Consider the following 19,263-nt stretch of genomic DNA (forward strand, 5'->3'; position numbering starts at 1 on the left):
AAATGAGATAGAATATAATCTATAAGATTCTAACTGTGGAGATAGTTTTCTCCTAAGCTTCACTTTAAAAAGCACATATAAGCTTTCTAAGCTTCACTTTAAAAAGCACGTATAAATAACACAACCTTAGTCTTACTTTGGTTGAAATTTATTTGGAGACTAGGTTTATATAAAAAGATCAAAATAAGAAAACAATGAGACAAAAAATGTCAGTCATTTAATATGCAAAGATGCAATGCTCCATTACAAAAGTCAGAGCATCAGGTAAAAAATTTAGAAGAGATTAGCAAAGGGTTCTCTTATTTTAAAGTACAGAATACATTTTTCAGAAACTCATTTCATTTATATAATCAGACATTTCACACCAAGGCCAATGCTATGCAATGTAACTTTCCAAACCATAAACTCTGATACTCACTCCGTTTTAAGAATGCAATTACAGGTCACATTCTTCATAACCAATAATAGAAATCTCCTTCTTCTTTTTTCTCCTTTTTTTTTAAATTATTTTTTATTTTAGTGTAGAGGTAAACGGCAGAGGGAGAGGGAGAAAGAGTCTCAAGGGACTCCGTGCTGAGCTCAGAGCCCAATGCAGGTCTCAATCCCTGAGATAATGACCTGACCCAAAACCAAGAGTCAGATGCTCAGCCAACTGTGCCACACAGGTACCCCGAAATCTCCATTTTCATAGTAGATTTCTAAGTCCCGGACAGAGATAATTTGTTTTAAACCACAATGAACAGAACCAAATGGAGAATGAGAAAATTTGGACATTTCCTTAGAATCTTCTGTGATGGAGATTGACCTGGAGCAGCTTTTGTGAATTTGCAGACATGAGAAGCCTCAAGAATTAATAAAATGCACTGAGGATGGAGTTCCATCTCTTGATGTTCCCCAATTTGACCACACTTAAGCATTTCAGAGAGATTTCTAGAAAAGCTTTTAATCCATTGTCTTATGAACTTACTAAAAGAAAAGCCAAAAAGAACAATTTGACTCCAGATTTGTTATTTGTTTTTATTCTTAAATATGATTCTTCCATTTTGGGAAACTAAAACATACAAAGTTAAACAAAACAATCTAAGCGAAAAAATGAGACCATCTCTACGCATTGCCCATTTCCTGGTAGGCTTTCAAGGACTTGGAATCAAGAGGAAAAAAACATCTTTGGTTGAAATCTCTTGTAGCCCCATTTTAACTTGTACAGGAAAGCTTACGGTAGTTGACATGGCAAAGCTCTTCAACTACTATTACACAGTTTAAAACCTTTTACCCTAGAGATCACTTCTGGCTCATCTTCATCACCAGCAGCTCAATGCACCTAAAAGCAATATGCTAAATGCCTAATCTGTTTTAAGTTTTGTTCTAAATCTCACAGGTGTAGAACTAGATAAAAGACAATAAGAATGGCATAAAGAGCAACTGAAGATTCACGGAGAAAGAAGTAAGTAAAAGTCAGAACGAACCACCATATGTCATTCCCAGTTGCTAATTTACTTCAATGTAGCAAAGCACAAAAGTGACACACTTGATTTGAGTATTTTTGTAACCCTAGGGCTTAGGTAGGAAACTTCTAGTTCAGGCAGTGGTGTTACATAATGCAATTGTGAATTTCAAGATTCCCTAGAACATAAACTTTAAGAGAGTGATGAACATGTGGGTAATAGTCCTGTGGGGAGCCATGACGTGGAAGCTTTAGGGTACTCCAGCACCACCACTACCAGAGCATCACTGTACCACTTCCATGTGTGCCATTTACCAGCAGAGTGACTGGCAAGTACTTTGATAAAAAAGCATTTCATTTAAAAATCAATTACCTACTTTTCTTTCCAAGAAAAGCATACCATACATGAAAAATGAGAATGACTCAGAGGCAAAACCAAGTAAAAGACTTGTCTTTTAAACTACTTAGTGCTTTTTCCAGAGAATTAAACAGGTTCCACAACTCTTGATAACACAGCCTCTGACCGTATATTTACAGAATATCAGACTCTTTTTGACCATGGGGCAGTTTATAAGCAACCAGTAAAAAGTTTACTATTTATAGGCAAACAATTTAACATTAAAACAGAGCTGGCTTTTTGACGATGGCAATTAGCTTCTTCATGTTCCAAACACCAAATAACATTTTCCCATTAATTTTTAAACCAATGTGGCTTTAACTTAAAATAAACTGTACATCAAAAGAATGGAAAATAAACAGCCAGGAACACAATTTGACGAATTGGATTTATTTAGTTTATTTATCTAAACAGGGACCATTGGATCTCTTTAATAGGCTGACAGTTGCACTGGGCTGGTTAATAAAACATTCAACAGTGTCTTCAGCCAATATAGAAATGCAAATCCCATCAGAAATATTTTATTCATGAGGCAGTAATTTCAGTTACCACCAGTTCCCTTAAAAAAAAAAAAAAAAAAAAAAGGCACTCTGCAAATAAACAGTGCCATCTAGTGACTAACAACGAAGCCAAATTTGCCACGGGTTTGTAATTAATCTTTCAAAAATCTTACCTGTTTTTTTTTTTTACCTTTCCTCTGTATCTCTTAGGTAAGATCAAAGAGGCATGGCAAAACAAGCACACAACAGAAAAGCTGATAATAATTTGTGAAGTCATTTAAAAAGGATTATAAGCAGAGACAACTACATTAAAACCAATATTCTTTTTGTTTTAAAGCAGTTTAGCATTGTAAAATATACATTTCATCTGCTTAGAAAACTCAAACTGCTAGAAATGCCTTATGTCATGACAAAAATTTGCTCCTTCTGCCATAAAATGGCACTATAACTTTAATTTCAATGATTTAAAAAAATCCATAAGTTTAGGTAAGAAAAAACATTCCAACAAAATTGCAAAGTCCAATCAGAGATCTGACACCAATTAAATAACCTACACACAGAGAATGTGTGAGTGCACACACACACACACACGTATTTGTACCAGTACACACTTCAACTTGGTGAATCACTATAGTGGATGTGGAAGTTATTTTTGCAGGTCATCCAGCTCTACAGGAGCTAAAGACAATGATCTCAAGCCCAAAACAGTCATCATAAAAAAAAATAAAAAATAAAAAAAAATAAAAATAAAAAAAGGCACACTGGAAGAAAGTGTCCAGAGCTTCCGAAGTTGAGAAAATCTATTTTGACCAACTTCAAATTCAGTACATAAGACCAATGATAAGATATTTAATGCACACTACTGTTCCATTCAAGTATATATGGTGTGGAGAAGGGTCAAGAACATGAACCTTTTACAGCATTTAGATTAAGAGACCAGAGTGACATATATGTTCAGATCAGCCCCTTCTGGCATCACTACAGCCAAAAATAGACTTTTGTTTCTTCCCAATCTGGTGGGTCCATTTCCTGTGTCAGCCTCTGGAATTATTGGAGGCTTCATGAGCAGAAGATTTACCAGGGTCAATGCCTGGAATGAGAATCCTACAAACAAAGAAGGCTATTTGCCTGATGATTTTTTTTTTTTTTTTTTTTTTTTTACAGTTTTACCCAGCAGGGCCTTAGGAACAATGGTCTTAGGAAATAACTACAAACAAGGAAAATCACATATGTGCACATAAATGCAGTATTACTTTCTCCCTTAAGGACCAAGTCATATCAAAATAACTAAAATCTTGTGATTAAGAAATACTGAAAAGGTAAAATGGGTTTGGTTTTAGACCAGATATGGAGAGCCATGAATATCTGCTTGCCTTACCAATATTAATATATCTTCCATAGAAAAGTAACTTAAAACAAGATCTCAGTTGTATCTAATTTTCGAGTTGTAAAATCTCCATAATGGCAGGTAACAGTATCTTTCTCATGTAATTGTGGATTAAATAAGCAATGTATTTTAAGTTGTTAGGCCTAGTTGGCCTATGATTTTATTTCTTATCACATTCTAACACAAAGAAGATATGGAGAAAGTACAACAAAAATGATCTAAGGAGTCCCAATAAAAATGTAATTCCAATGGATATTTATTTAAAAATATCCCTAAAATAATTCCAAGGAATATTTATTAAAAAATAAAAGCCATAATATTGTTGAAACCCTTTGACTTGGTAATTTGCCCTCTGAGAAATGACCCTGATAAAATAATCCTGTTCTAATATGTTCATCATGGCACAAGTTATAGAGGGAATAAATGGAAATATATTATAATTCAACAAAAGATGAACTAGTATCACTGACTGAAATATTATGCACCCACTAAAATGATTCTGAATTTATAGAGTTGAAAAATACCAATGTTAGAATTTTGTGTTAAAAAAAAGTGGAAAAAAAATAAGGTGGAAAAAGCATGGGTTGAGAAACATCATTATTATGTAAAATAAAACAATAAATTATGCAAGGGAGATGGGAAGGGAGGAGGACTAAAAAAAACAAATCAAAATGTAAAATGTGGATCTTTTGGGGAATAAGGATAAGTGATTTTTTTTTTCTTCTTTCTACTTGTCTTTATTTTCAGAATATTTTTGAATGAGCAGGTATTATTTTTACAGAGAATCAAACAACAAATCTAATTAAAAAATTGTTTTAAATAAATCATATTTATTAATTGCATATAGTAGAAGTAAATTTCTTTTCTGGAATGGTTCTATCCACTTTGGCTGTCTAATTTCCTTCTAGAATGCACTTATGTTCCTGCAAGAAGGATATGTTGATGCTATAATTACAACATATTACCACTGACACTATCTAAATCTCTAAAACATGATTTCATGGTTTTCTACAGCTTCCACAGAATAGAAGTAAAATATCCCAGGGAGTCATAAGAACAGAAAAGATAAAATGTAAACAGAAGCATCAAGTTCTTGACCTTTCAACAAAAATCAAAATTTAAAAGAGTTCAGCTTTCTCATTTGCACTTCTTTAGTCTGTCTTAGACTTAAAAAAAAAAATAGAATACGGCTACTGGCTTCACTCATAAACTCAGACACTCAAGTTGTCCATTCACCTGTTAAAAGAGAGAGTGCAGGTAGTAGCAGTAAAAGCTTCAAGCTGTTCCACAACATCCTTTGAACCCTGACCTAAGGGACCAACTCCGATAGTCTGCAGGTAGTTGGGTTTCTAGGACCATTCAGCCTCACTGCTGAGACTGTCAATAGAAGTGCCATTCTCTGATGTAGACAGCTTTGCACTAGGAGCTGGTCTAACAATCACATCACATAGTCTGCCAAACAGGAAAAGGACAGCATTCGGTCGCCAATGACCTGGGATAGAAGTGAACTTGAGACGGGGGCTAAAAAGCTCTACTTCTAACATTCATTACAATCAGTTCCTCCACCCCAAATGCTGTGTGTGTGCATCCGTCTTAAAGGAAGTTCAGCTTTGTTACAAGAAAAAAGATTATGCAACTACACAAATAAACCACAAGATGGCGCTAGCACCACAGTAGAATAGCAGATGGAAAAGGCGTTCAACGCCCATGTCCTCACGTAACGTTTGGAACCTTATCCTGGTACATCATGTACTTGTTCCTTCTTTTTCTACTTATGAGACTTGGTCAAACATTTTATAAAGTGTGAGGACTCTTTTGTAGGCGTTTTTTGTTTAATTTTATTTTCTTAAGAAACAAACAATAATCTTAAACTTGAAAAACCCTCTACTAGTATTCCTCCCTTTGGGTTGGTTTGTTTTCCTAGAATATCCTGACATGACTCTGCTCTAGCTAACCTTACATGAATACTGAGGAAAGAAATTACCAGATCAATGTAAAAATATGAATTCTAATTTTAAAAGTGTTTTCAAATACATGAAGAGGGTGTTAAATTGATTTCTTATGGAAATGTGAAATTGGAGATGGGGGATTGCAAAGGATCATGGAGAAAACATAAGAAAGTGTGTTTAGACGATGTGATTCTGGCCCTGGTTCTAATAACAGTATGACTTGGGCAGCCCGGTGGCTCAGAGGTTTAGCGCCTGCCTTCAGGGTGTGATCCTGGAAACCTGGGATCGAGTCCCACATTGGGCTCCTTGCATGAAGCCTGCTTCTCCCTCTGCCTCTGCCTCTTTCTCTTTCTCTCTGTGTGTATCTCTCATGAATAAATAAATAAAATCTTTAAAACTAAAATAACAGTGTGACTTTAAGGTAAGTCATTTGGTCTTCCTCGTCGTCTTGCATTTCCTCATCTAAAAATAAGATGCCTAGATTCTAATTTCTCAGGACCTAACATTCCTAGCTTCCACTGAGACCCTAGAAGCCAAAAATGAACACCAGGAGGCTACAAGAGGCTAAATGTTCAGGATAATGGAGACAGGCGAATGAGCAGAATCATCAGGAATATCAACAATATAAAAAGGAACACAATGATGACAATTGTCTTCCCTTAACTTCTCACAATTATGAATACAAATTATAACCAGAATTTTAAATTCCTTTAAGTAGTTATTTTCTCAGTTACAAAGTGAAACCTATGATATGAGTCATTATAAACAGGAGACTATTATTTATTTTCAGATGCATTATTTGCTAAATACTAATAAACACTAAAAATACACTGAATTTTTATGCCAGTCATGACAGAGCAATTGGTACAAGACTAATCCTCCCACTCTAAACGACTATAAAAATGGACAAAATGTGTGTAATGATTGTTTTCAAAAACTACAATAGGCAGTGTAGAATTATAATCCTTTGGGGGAAGAGAAACACTTGAAATGAGCCTTACAATTGCTGTGGTTCTCAGCCTATAGGTACCTTTCAGACTACAGCATGGGGAGGTAGAGCCCAAATAGAGCATAGCATGTCACTGGGCCTAAGAGGCAGACACTGGAATTTGGGATTGAGATGGAGAGAATTTAGTAGGTTAATATAGAGAAAGGAGCTACACAGAAAAGGGGCTCCAGAAATCTATAAAAAGGTGAAAATGAATATATGGTTGAAAATGAATTTGCATATGCAGAGGGCAAGATCCCACAGAGAACAGGTATTGGGAAGCTATGGATGGCATGGAGCTTCTGGAGGGCAGCCAAACAGAGAGACAGAATTCTGACCAAACATAAGGTAGAGAGGTCATTGAATGCTCCAGTCACTCAAGTGGAAACCAAGAAGAACCATACCTCAAAAGTAGGTCTACTCTAGACATGTCCGAAAACATCTTAACAATAGGCCTTGAGAGGATCAATCTAAATTGATAGTAAGTTACCTGCCTGCCCAAATAAAGCTCAACATTCTCAAAGGAGTGCCTGGCTAGCTCAGTCAGGAGAACATGTAACCACTGATCTCAGGGTTGTGAGTTCAAGCCCCATGCTAGGCATAAAGCTTACTTAAAAAAACAAAAAAGAAAAAAAATTCTCTAAAACATGCATTTTCATCAGAGGTGACATCATACCACAAAGGCAAAAATTGATTCTTGGGAGGATGTAGCTTTTTAGATATCAGAAAGACACAGGGCTCTCCAAAGGGTCATAGTATGTACAGATCTACAGTATATCTGTAGTGTTAAAATTTCATGAGGGTGGGAGGAGGAAGGGGCAATTTTTTAAAAATAAATTTATTTTTTATTGGTGTTCAATTTACCAACATACAGAATAACACCCAGTGCTCATCCTGTCAAGTGCCCCCCTCAGTGCCCGCCACCCAGTCACCCCCACCCCCCGCCCTCCTCCCCTTCCACCACCCCTAGTTCGTTTCCCAGAGTTAGGAGTCTTTATGTTCTGTCTCCCTTTCTGATATTTCCCACACATTTCTTCTCCCTTCCCTTATATTCCCTTTCACTATTATTTATATTCAGGAAGGGGCAAATGAAAAAAAAAGTCCAAAAAGGTTCCTTAGGAGGAGATAATGAAGAAAAGGTTGAAAATGCACTGCTCTAAAGGAAACCAACAAAATCTAGGCTTTTAACAATGTATGATTCACAGTACCAAGCATATGATAATAAAATTCCTAGATATGTGAAGAAGCAATGGAACAGAACAGAAAGCCTACAAGCTGACCTGGATATAATTCAGCTGGCAATGAGCACTCTATAGGACATTGTGGAACAATGTGACATATTCAGATCAGTGTGTTAGAAAGATAATTCGACACTGGTGCAGAGGGTGGTTTAGCACAGGAGAAGAATTAGGAGGAGGAAAGGCTACTACAAACATTGAGATGGAAAAATATGAAAGCTTCCAGTAATGGAGATGAAAGTGAGAGATAGTTAAGTTGCAGGATTGCTGATTCTCAGTGATCAACTGGATGTGCAAAGTGATGGAGAGGAAGAAATTAAATATAACTTGGAAGTGACTAGAATTTGTCAAATTTAAGTGTTTGTGTTTAAGGGACTCTGGAGTAAAGTAAGTAGTAAGAACTATGAATCTAGAGCTATAGAGGTCTGGGTTAGAAATGCAGGTTGGTATAGAAGTGGTCATTGAAGCCACAGGAGTGGATGCTGCCACACAGAATAAGATAGTGGGAGTAAGTGGAGAAGCCTGAAGAATCCAGTTGTCTCCAATAAAAACGTATTCAGTGTCAAAAAAAAAAAAAAAAAAAAAAAAGAATCCAGTTGTCTGAGGAACAGGCAGAGGAGGAGGAGGGACCAAGAAAAGAAAACAAGTAGACAAAGAAAGAAGTATCCAGCCGTCCTCTGCTCTTCCTCATTGGTGCAAAAATCCCCCAAAGTCTCAGTGTTACAAAGGGAACAGCACATCTGCTTCATTTGCAATAAATGTTGCAAATGGACATGAAGGACCATCTGTGCTATATTTCTTGGGGTTCAATGTTTCTAGGTGTATCACCATTAGAAAATGATCAAATATCTTTAAGAAGATATTCTTCATTCCCTTAAAAAACAAAAGAAATATAAAAAGGAAATACAAATCAAAAACGAATTATGTAAGTATTTTCTATATTCTGTTCAAATATCTCAGGCGATGGGGTACAGGAAAGTGAGGGAAGCTTTTAGAGACCACCCACTTCTCAAAGGCCCCCAATGGCTTCTCAACCAAACAGAGTAAAAGCCAAGGTCTTCATCATGCCCATGATGCCCTTGTAGATCTTTCTCCTGCCTCCCTCTGTAAACCTTTTCCTTTTTCACTCACGCCACAGAGAACATCCTAGCAAAAACAGCCACAACCACTGTGCTAGCCACTCTTACCCATTTACTTACTTTACAGTCATTTAGAGCACTCATCACTACCTGAAATTATGATATATATGTATTTGTTTATTTGTTTTTTGTCTTCCCCACTAGGATTTAAATCCCATGAGAACAAGAACTTTATCTTAATTACAGCTTTTTCCAAGCACTGAGGGCAGTGTCTCACACACAGCCAGGTTTGAGAATGAGGATGTGCTGAATGGCATCCAGAATCAACTGGCACCTCTTGGTTCTATCATGTGTAAAATGGGGAGAGTCATCCACATTGACTCTGTCTACTCTTCATACAATGAAATGAAGTGGTGTATGTTAGAGCACTTTATAAACCGTAAGTCACAGGGCGCCTGAATGGCTCAGTCATTAAGCATCTGCCTTTGGCTCAGGTCAGGATCCCAGGGTCCTGGCATAGAGCCCTGCGTCAGGCTCCCTGCTCAGCAGGGAAGTCTGCCTCTCCCTCCCCCACTGCCCCTCCCCCTGCTCATTCTCTCTCTCTCTCTCTCCTCTCATTCACTCTCTCAAATAAATGAAATCTTAAAACTCTAAGTCACTATACCATGGAAGGTGGGGGCTGATAGTGGTAAAGCATGCTTTCTGACACAGGAGAAGAAAGTTGTGCTAACAATTATACACATAAACACATGAATTTTTAATGATAGCCTGGAGAATAAATGTTCAGATCATAGTCACTGGTTCCATTTTCCTTTAGAACAGAAAATATGCCTAAAAAATACTTACCCAAGCATACAATATTCAAATATCTAAAGGACTCTAGCCAGATTATACTCCTTAGGAGACAAAAAAAAAACTGAAGATTGAGCTAATTGACTTATAAGCAATAGAAGGGATTTAATTTCTGAAAAAAAAATAGGAAGATTAAAACTACATTCAGTGTTATGAGCTGAATTGTGTCTACCTCAATTCATATGTTGAAGGACTAACTCTTGCACCTCAGAAAGTGAATGCATTTGGAGGAGAGTTAACTGAGTTACAACAAGGTCATTAGGTCATTGGGCTCTAATCCAATGTGACCGGTCTCCTTACAAGAAGAAGAAATCTTTCGATGGACATCGAGGCTCCTTCCACAGTTTGGCTATTGTGGACATTGCTGCTATAAACATTGGGGTGCAGGTGTCCCGGCGTTTCATTGCATCTGCATCTCTGGGAAATGAACTAGGGGTGGTGGAAGGGGAGGAGGGCAAGGGGTGGGGGTGAATCGGTGACGGGCACTTAGGGGGCACTTGATGGGATGAGCACTGGGTGTTATTCCGTATGTTGGCAAATTGAACACCAATAAAAAATAAATTTATTATTAAAACATAAAATAAATAAAATAAAATAAAATAATGAAATCTAAAAGATTAAAAAAGAAAAAACAAGAAGAAATCAAAACAAAGACACAAGCAGAGAGAAGACCATGTGAAGACCCAAGGAGAAGATGGGCATCTCCAAGCCAAAGCGAAAGGCCTCAGAAGAAACCAACCCTGCTGATTTCTTGATCCTAGACTCTCAGCCTCTAGAACTGTGAGAAAATAAATTTCTGTTGTTTAAACCATCTGGTCTGTGGTACTTTATTATGGCAGCCCCTACAAACTAATAGAGTTAGTGATTTTAAAAACCAAGAAATAAATCTTTAATAAAGGCATTTCACAAAGATGAGGTTAGCAAACTTAAACGACCCTCATAAATACTTTACTTTCATCATTTAAATTGAAACATTAGGGGATCCCTGAGTGGCTCAGTGGTTGAGCGCCTGCCTTCGGCCCAAGGCGTGATCCTGGAGACCTGGGATCGAGTCCCACATCGGGTTTCCTGCATGGAACCTGCTTTTCCTTCTGCCTGTGTCTCTGCCTCTCTCTCTCCATGTGTCTCTCATGAATAAATAAATAAATTTTTTAAAATAAATTGAAACATTAATTTTTATTATAATTGTCTAAGTATAAATTTGAGTTGTCAAGTTCTCAAATCAATTTAATTTTCTCGCTATATCTAATATTCTTGCTAAGAGAACCCACCTTTCACAAAGCAGTTAGAGAAGGTTTTATCTAGCACAGAGCACAGGAGCTAGGCAATTATATTTCTTTTTTTCTTTTCCAACATTTTTTTTTTCAAATTTATTCATGAGAGACAGAAAGAGAGAGGCAGAGACATAGGTAGAGGGAGAAGCAGGCTCCCTGCAGGGAGCCTGATGCGGGACTCGATCCCAGGACCCCAGGATCATGCCCTGAGCCAAAGGCAGATGCTCAATCGCTGAGCCACCCAGGCATCCCACATTTCACTTCTGAATTTAGGCCCATTGTGGATTCCAATTTTTTATTTTTTAATTAATAGAAACACAATTTAAAAGGCAATTGCATCAGAGTCGCAGATAGAGCCTATCTCAACTTCATAGGAAAATATCCATCTAAATATAAAATAAACATGCATAACTACAAATCACCCTATCTCCAGATCCTAGGGGGATTTCTACTAGGTCTGGTAGCACCATAGCCTAGAGGCTCAGCCTCTGTAAGTGAAACACCTAAGGCAGGAAGAGAGGCAGAAACATCTTATAAATTCTTGAATTTCTTTACAAATTTGGACCCCAGGGTCAGAAATGAAATTGATTCACACACCAAGACATGACTCCTCCATGACTTACAGGTAAAGCTCAGATCTTTCTTCACCTGTATCTTCTTTTTTTTTCAAGTAGTAAAATATACATAATATAAAATTTGCCATCTGAACCATTTTTAAGTGTACAGTTTAATAGTGTTAAATATATTCACATGTTGAGCAACAAATCTCCAGAACCTTTCGTCGTGCAAAACTGAAACTTTATACTCATTAAACAACTGCCTATTTCTCCCTCTCTCCAGTCTCTTGCACCTGCCATTCTATTTTCTGTCTCTTAAATTTGACTACTCAATGTACATAACATAAATGGAATCATATACTATTTGTCTTTTGTGACTGGCTTATTTCACTTAGTGTAATGTTCTCAAGCATATCATGTTATGCCATGTCATAACATATGTTAGAATTTCCACCATTTTTAAGGCTGAGTAATACCCCATCATATGCATGTATCACATTTTGTTTATTCATTCATCTGTTGCTGGACACTTGCGTTGCCTCCATCTTTTGGTATCGTGAGTCATGCTGCTATGAACATGGGTGTGCAAATATAAAAACTCTGCTTTCAATTCTTTGGGATATACACTCAGAAGTGGAATTGCTCAGCTCTCTCTTTTATACACCTACTATTTGCTAATTACTAACAATTTCAACATTATATGTTTAAATTTATATACTTAGATTTGCTATGAAGTAGGTAGAGTTGAAAGACACATAGGAAGAAAAAGCTAAATATTCTCATGGGGCAACTGGTATAAAGGACCACTTGTATAAACTATTAATTGAATCCCTTTTGTCCTTTTGGTGGGAGGAGTGTAAGGTATCCTTTAAAGACTGTAATAGAGTCCATAGTGTCTAGCCCAGGAAAAAAGTGCACATAGAAATGGACATCCAAAAATACCTATATAATTTCAGGACATTCATGGGCTCCTGAAGTCCATCTGCATCAGAAAGGCTGCCAACTAAGAAAGGCCCAAAATTGAGTTTCAAAATTCTAATAATTGTTAAGTATCAACAGATACTATTTAAACTCAGAGGACAACATGCTTTGGATCTGTGAGTCATGAATCCAACATACTTCATATTCCATCATTAGCTAGCTCTTCAAGAATTTTTAGCCCCCACCCCCACACTCCGAGCCATAAACAACAAAAGCCGGGCCTATCTCTTACACCAGCTCCTAGAGATCATGCATGTCAGGCTAACTGAGGCATGTGAAGGAAACAATAGAAAACACAGGTGAAAACTCAGTTGAGAGACTGGTAAATATCAAAGGGTGAAATCTGACTCACAAAATCTGTTTCAAGTTTGCCCATTTCTTGCTTGTAGCTTCGCATCCTGTTGCTGTACATTCCTCGACTTTGAGGTGGTATCTCTCGGACTTCCAGATCCATCTGTTCAAGCTGGCAGGGTAAGAGGAAAATGTGACTTCAACCATATGTTTATACCTCATTTGGCCAGACATTTAGAGCTGAAAGGATTTAATCCCAATTTCTCATTTTATACCTGAGGGGCCAGGCAGATAGAGCTAGCTGCCCATGATCAAGTAATATTGGGGCTGCTTCTGTGCTTCACTTTTGCTTAGGTCAACAAACAAATAGTTCCTGAGTGCTTGCTAGTGACATGAAGAGTGTAAAAGCACTCATGTTGTCAAGAATGTTTTTTTTTTTTTTAAATATGTATCAATTCAAACATTCTCAAATATAACAACTTTAATACCTTTAGTGTGTCCTATCCTTCAATCCAACCCCACCTGGTTTGGTCTTCTGGCCCCAAGCCACCAGGACTAAAGGAATATAAAATAAACCAAACCATTTATTTCTACCCTTAATCTATAAAATGTCAGCCCAGCCTTAGTTATTTGGTAAAAATTCTTCTGGAAATTCTTTTCTGATTAGGAAATCACATGCCAACCAATATGTGATCTCAACATCCAGCCTAACTCCTAACTTTATAACCATGTTGACATGGCATTAAATGAAAACAGTAATCTGCTAAATTACATAAAGCTCACTGAAATCATAGCAGCATACTTTTCAATAATCTGGAATTAATAACACTTTGGATAGAACACATGCACATTTAATAAGAGGCAATACAGAAATAGTGTGATGGTTAAGAACATAGGCTTTCGGGATCCCTGGGTGGCGCAGTGGTTTGGCGCCTGCCTTTGGCCCAGGGCGCGATCCTGGAGACCCGGGATCGAATCCCACATCGGGCTCCCGGTACATGGAGCCTGCTTCTCCCTCTGCCTATGTCTCTGCCTCTCTCTCTCTCTCTCTGTGTGACTATCATAAATAAAAATAAAAATAAAAATAAATAAATAAAGAACATAGGCTTTCGAGTCAGACACCTGCGTCCACATGATAGGCTCCACTATGTACTCACTGTGCAGCCTCGGACAGGTTTATTAACTCCTCTGGCCCTTACTTTTCTCATTTCTAAAAATAGTATGTCTTTTGTAGGACAGCTGTAAAGATTATATGTTCTAATTCCTCTAATGTGCTTACAACAGTGTCTCTTGCTTGGTAATCACTGGATGAATGTTAATAATAGTAAAGATGATTACTGATGATGCTGAAGAAATATACCAAGTACAGACACAAGGTATTAGAGGCAACTTATTTATAACTGGCATTGAAAAATAAAAACCGCCACCAAAAGCAATTTGGCTCAGGCCATGTCAAATAAACTCACATCCAAAAATGCTGCTATATATTTTACCTTTTAAAGCATTCTAATGAATTACTTGCATGACTAACTAATAAAACTCTTACTTGTCCAGCATTAGAGACTGAATAACAATAGTAGCTCTCAGATAAACCATGTTTCAATTCACAGGCCTTAATTTTTATTAAAGAGAGAGAGAGAAAAAGAGAGAGAGAGAGATTGAATTAGCCTTGATTTAAACAGTGACTATTTTATATGATTACCATGTCTCAACAAAAATGTGAAGCACCAATAAATTAAACAGTTACTCAGAAAGGTAATTTTTAAAATACTTCACTGGGGGTGTCTGGGTGGCTCAGTCAGTTGGGCATCTACCTTCGGCTCTGGTCATGATCACGGGGTCCAGTGATTGAGCCCCGTGTTGGGCTCCCTGCTCCGTGGGGAGTCTACTTTTCCCTCTGCCTCTGTCCCTCCCCCTGTTTGTGCACTCTAACAAAAAAAAGTTTTAAAAATTAAAAAAAAAATTCTCTGAAATCATCATTAAGTACCTAGTTCTAATAAGATGAGCAGGATCATCCAAGTAACTGCCTAAGTACATATAAGTGAAAATCTGAGAGTTAACTACACTTCTGCTTATAGCACTTTATAAACACACTGAAAACAAAATTAAAAGCAGATAAGAAAGAAAAAAAGGAAACACACTATAAGCAATTTCAATGAAACCAGAAATACGGCTAACATGAACATGTTTTGTGTTGTTACAACATTCAGACGGCCAACATGAAGGGGGAGACATGGTAATCACAAGACAAACAGTGTCCGAGAGATTAATACAAAGCAGTTGTTTGGCAGAAATACAAGTAATCTTAATAAGTGAAATAAAAAAGAAGTTTTTCTGCCACGATCCTCATCCAAAGGAGAGGATGTAATGCAATAAACAGTGTCCTTAACAAGGATGTCATCGAAATTAAGTAAATCAGCTGTCTGATCATTTTAAACAAGTAGAAACACATATCTTAGAACTTTGGTGTTGGTCATGACTGGGGATGACTTCAAGCTCCATGAGGGTCTAAATATGTTTTACATTTCTTGGTACAGCAAAATCTTGGTTATTAGGAAATCAGCTTTCTAACATCATTGAGTACACTGATGGCTCAACAAGCCAAAACACAGATTCTTTTTTTTTTTTTTTTAAGATTTTATTTATTTATTCTTGAGAGACAGAGACAGAGAGAGAGGCAGAGACACAGGCAGAGGGAGAAGCAGACTCATGCAGGGAGCCCGACGTGGGACTCGATCCCGGGACTCCAGGATCATGCCCTGGGCCGAAGGCAGGTGCTAAAGTGCTGAGTCACCTGGGCTGCTCCAAAACCAGATTCTGAGGCAAAAGAACTGCTCCTGGGAACTCAGCAACAATATAAGAGGTCAACTCAAGATCCAAACAACTGTACTGTACTATTTATGGTGATCTTGCCAGCAGGAAGGAATGTCCTGACCGGCAGCGCTGGTCTCTAGAGGTCAGTCTTTTTACGTCAAGGCCAGGAAGCATGAGAGAAATAGTTGAATATAGAAAGAAAAGAAAGTAAGGAGAAAAGCATTTGCTAAAAGGGAGAAACTTTCAAAAGAGAGGCAAACATTTGAAGCAGAGGAGTTGGAAGCAAAGCTGCCAGGGCAACAGCACTGCAGATGAGATGTTGATCTTGGGGGCATAGAGGTCATGCGACATTTTGACAGCTAGAAAAGAGCCAGTGACAAAGACAGAGCAGTGGCAGCAGCTTGCTACCTTGGCCCTCAGAGTCACAGAGAGAAGGTCTGCTGTGCTATGGGGAATGACAGCCACCTATTTCTTCAGACCCCCTAAAGTGGCAGCTCCTTGTGTATGACTCTGTTAACAAAAGTCAGTCAGTCAAATAAGCTTGGAAATGCTCCACACTTTATATACCTCCTATGAATCTCCTTCTTAGAGATTCATAATGCCTCTCAGCCTCTTTAAGGGGCCAAGAAGATTCTGTAGCAAAACAACAACTGAAAAATATGCCAACCCCCAATTCTATTTAAGCTAGTCAGTTTCCCAAACTTACTTGAACTAGTAACAGCAGTCACAAGAAACACACTTAGGGAACTGTTCTAGTACATGAGTAAGTACATACCAAAGGAACACCATGCAGTGCCCTTCAGTATTTAGGAAAGCAACATTCTTATTCAAGACCATGATGCAGTAACAAGCAGAGTCGTACTTGTAATACTTGGCTTTAAAACCGAATAGTGGACAGAACATGAGAGACTCCTAATTCTGGGAAATGAACTAGGGGTGGTAGAAAGGGAGGTGGGCGGGGGTTGGGGGTGACTGGGTGACAGGCACTGAAGCGGGCACTTGATGGGATGAGCACTGGATGTTATTCTATATGTTGGCAAATTGAACACCAATAAAAAATAAATTTATATATATAAAAAAAAACAGTGGGACATAAAACCTTTTAATACTCTTTGTTCCTTGATTTGCAAGTCTGTTTATATCAGAAAGTTGTGGATGAGCTAGAGCTCTGAGTTTACCATATTTAAATACAAGCCCGCAATCCACCATTTGCTGGTGTGGGACTTCAAAGTTACTTAATCTTTCTAGGCCTCGGTTTCCCCATCTACAAAATGGGGGCAATAAGAGCACTGAGAATCCCTCCTCCGTGTATCTCTCACACTCCCGCATGTCTTGCTGGATGTGCCAAGAATGCAAGGCCCTGACAGCTCCTTTCTCAAGCCATTCCTCAGGGTTGTATTCACACAGAGCAACCCTGGGGGAGGAAATCTTGCGTCCCTCTGGGAAAAACAGCAAGCTTGCTCACAGGCTGCTACGAAGCTCAGGGCATTTCCCAGGCTCCAGGTTCCATCCCTAGCAGGTATTCTGCTGTATTAGGCAGTCTTCCTGGTGAACCTGCATCACCCTGTGGGAACTGGGGCTCAGGAACCTTGGGCAGCACCTTCTGTTGTCATAGAATTCTTTTGTCTCTGATCTAGAAATCTCCTATCTTCCGCCAACATCGATGAAACTGTGGCAAGCACAGTAGGGGAACATCTCAGATCCTTAACACTTTCTGATGAATAGCATTTGTCTCACAGGCCTTGTGTGAAAATTAAATATTATAAAGCAAGTAGTATGCTTAACCCAATGTTTGGTACTCAGTATGCTTTTAACAAGCGTGAGCTATTTCCAGCTACTATGAAAAGTATTACAAAGGAATAAAAATTAAAAGTAGACCTTTAATGAATCACCTTTATTAAGAAGAATAAAATCCCAAGAAACTATTAATTCTCTTCATTTTAACTGGTGAAGTCCAAATTATAAAATGCTAATCAGAAATGTTTCACAGTTCTGCATAATATAAAACAGGCTAGAGGAAGGCGTCAGCAGAAATGGCTCTGGTTGTAAGTTAAGACACATGACCAAGTCTGTACCTACCAGTTCTCTTGCTTCTTCGAGCTGTTTCTCCACATTTGCAACCATTTGCTTCTTCTCATCTGAAACAAAAAATCAATACCAAGGAATTGCTAAGAATACAAGTAAATTTAAATGAAAACTTCTATTTTTATATACCTTTTCCTTTCTGGTCAGAGTAGAGAATTACCACATCAGGCAAATGACTGGATCATTCTTTGGTGGGTTAGGAACCACTTTTTCCCACTGATGTGGAGATATATAATATATAATCTTACGGGGGATCCCTGGGTGGCGCAGCGGTTTAGCGCCTGCCTTTGGCCCAGGGTGCGATCCTGGAGACCTGGGATTGAGTCCCACATCGGGCTCCCGGTGCATGGAGCCTGCTTCTCCCTCTGCCTGTGTCTCTGCCTCTCTCTCTCTCTAACTATCATAAATAAATAAATAAAAATTAAAATATATATATATATATATATATATATATATATATATATATATAAAATCCTACGGAGTACCTAATTATGAAAAGATGCCATAACATTTCCAAGAGAAAACAAAAAATTAGTTTGTCTTTAGGAGAAACTGTATCAACTGCAGCAGATTCAGTGCTTGCACGAGAAGTGTTCAGAGTCATGACTTTAATAAACTGGGAATAAATGACTTATGAATACAATTTTTTAAAAAAAGTTTTATTTATTTATTCATGAGAGACACAGGCAGAGGGAGAAGCAGGCTCCCTGAAAGGAGCCCTATGTGGGACTTGATTCTGGATCCCAGGATCACTCCCTGAGCCAAAGGCAGACGTTCAACCACTGAGCCACCCAGGCGTCCCTTATGAATACAATTTAAAAGTCACATGGGTTAAATGTGTGATGGGTTAAGGAGTGTACTTGCAGAGATGAGCACTGGGTGCTGAATGTACGTGATGAATCACTAAATTCTACACACAATACTAATAGTACATTGTATATTAACTAACTGGAATTTAAATAAAAACTTGGGGAAAAAAGTCACATACCACAACAATTCCTGAAAATGGGCATGATCTTATGATCCTTTAAAAGACTGTAGTTTGATTAAGAATTTAGGGTAATAATAAAAAAAAAAGAATAGGGTGTAATGAGGGTCACCTGGGTGGCTCAGTCAGTTAAGTATCTGCCTTATGTTCAGGTCATGATCCGAGGGTCTTAGGATCAGCCCCACGTCAGGCTCCCTGCTTGGCAGGAGACTGCTTCGCCCTCTCCTCCCCACTTGCACTCTCTGCTGCTATCTTTGTCTCTTTCAAACAAATACATAAAATCTTAAAAAAAAAAAAAAAAAGAATTGGGTGTAATGTAAGAAATATTTGAAGTCAGGACTATTGATTCTAAACCCAAAGTCACTACTTACTTGCTGGTTATGGGATCCTGAATTAGAAACTTTTTTTCTGAGACTCAGTTGGTACTTCCTAAAATGGA

The 19,263-nt window shown here is 38.0% G+C and overlaps 1 protein-coding gene across 14 annotated transcripts in view; it reads right to left on the reverse strand.

Moving 5' to 3' along the window:
• VTI1A (vesicle transport through interaction with t-SNAREs 1A) overlaps window positions 1–19,263 on the reverse strand; it is a 356,845-nt gene that overhangs the window by 326,455 nt on the left and 11,127 nt on the right. For all 14 annotated transcript variants that reach the window (XR_012020590.1, XR_012020591.1, XM_072805321.1 and 11 more), the window contains exons 2-3: window positions 17,831–17,889; window positions 12,999–13,109 (exon numbers count right to left, since the gene is read on the reverse strand). Coding sequence is in view for 12 of the 14 variants with exons in the window: in XM_072805321.1 (XP_072661422.1) it covers window positions 12,999–13,109; window positions 17,831–17,889 (170 nt within the window). In the remaining 2 variants the exon portion in view is untranslated. The remainder of the gene's footprint in view (window positions 1–12,998; window positions 13,110–17,830; window positions 17,890–19,263) is intronic.

The sequence above is a fragment of the Canis lupus genome, chromosome 29 (genome assembly GCF_048164855.1).
Source record: "Canis lupus baileyi chromosome 29, mCanLup2.hap1, whole genome shotgun sequence".
NCBI lineage: Eukaryota > Metazoa > Chordata > Mammalia > Carnivora > Canidae > Canis > Canis lupus.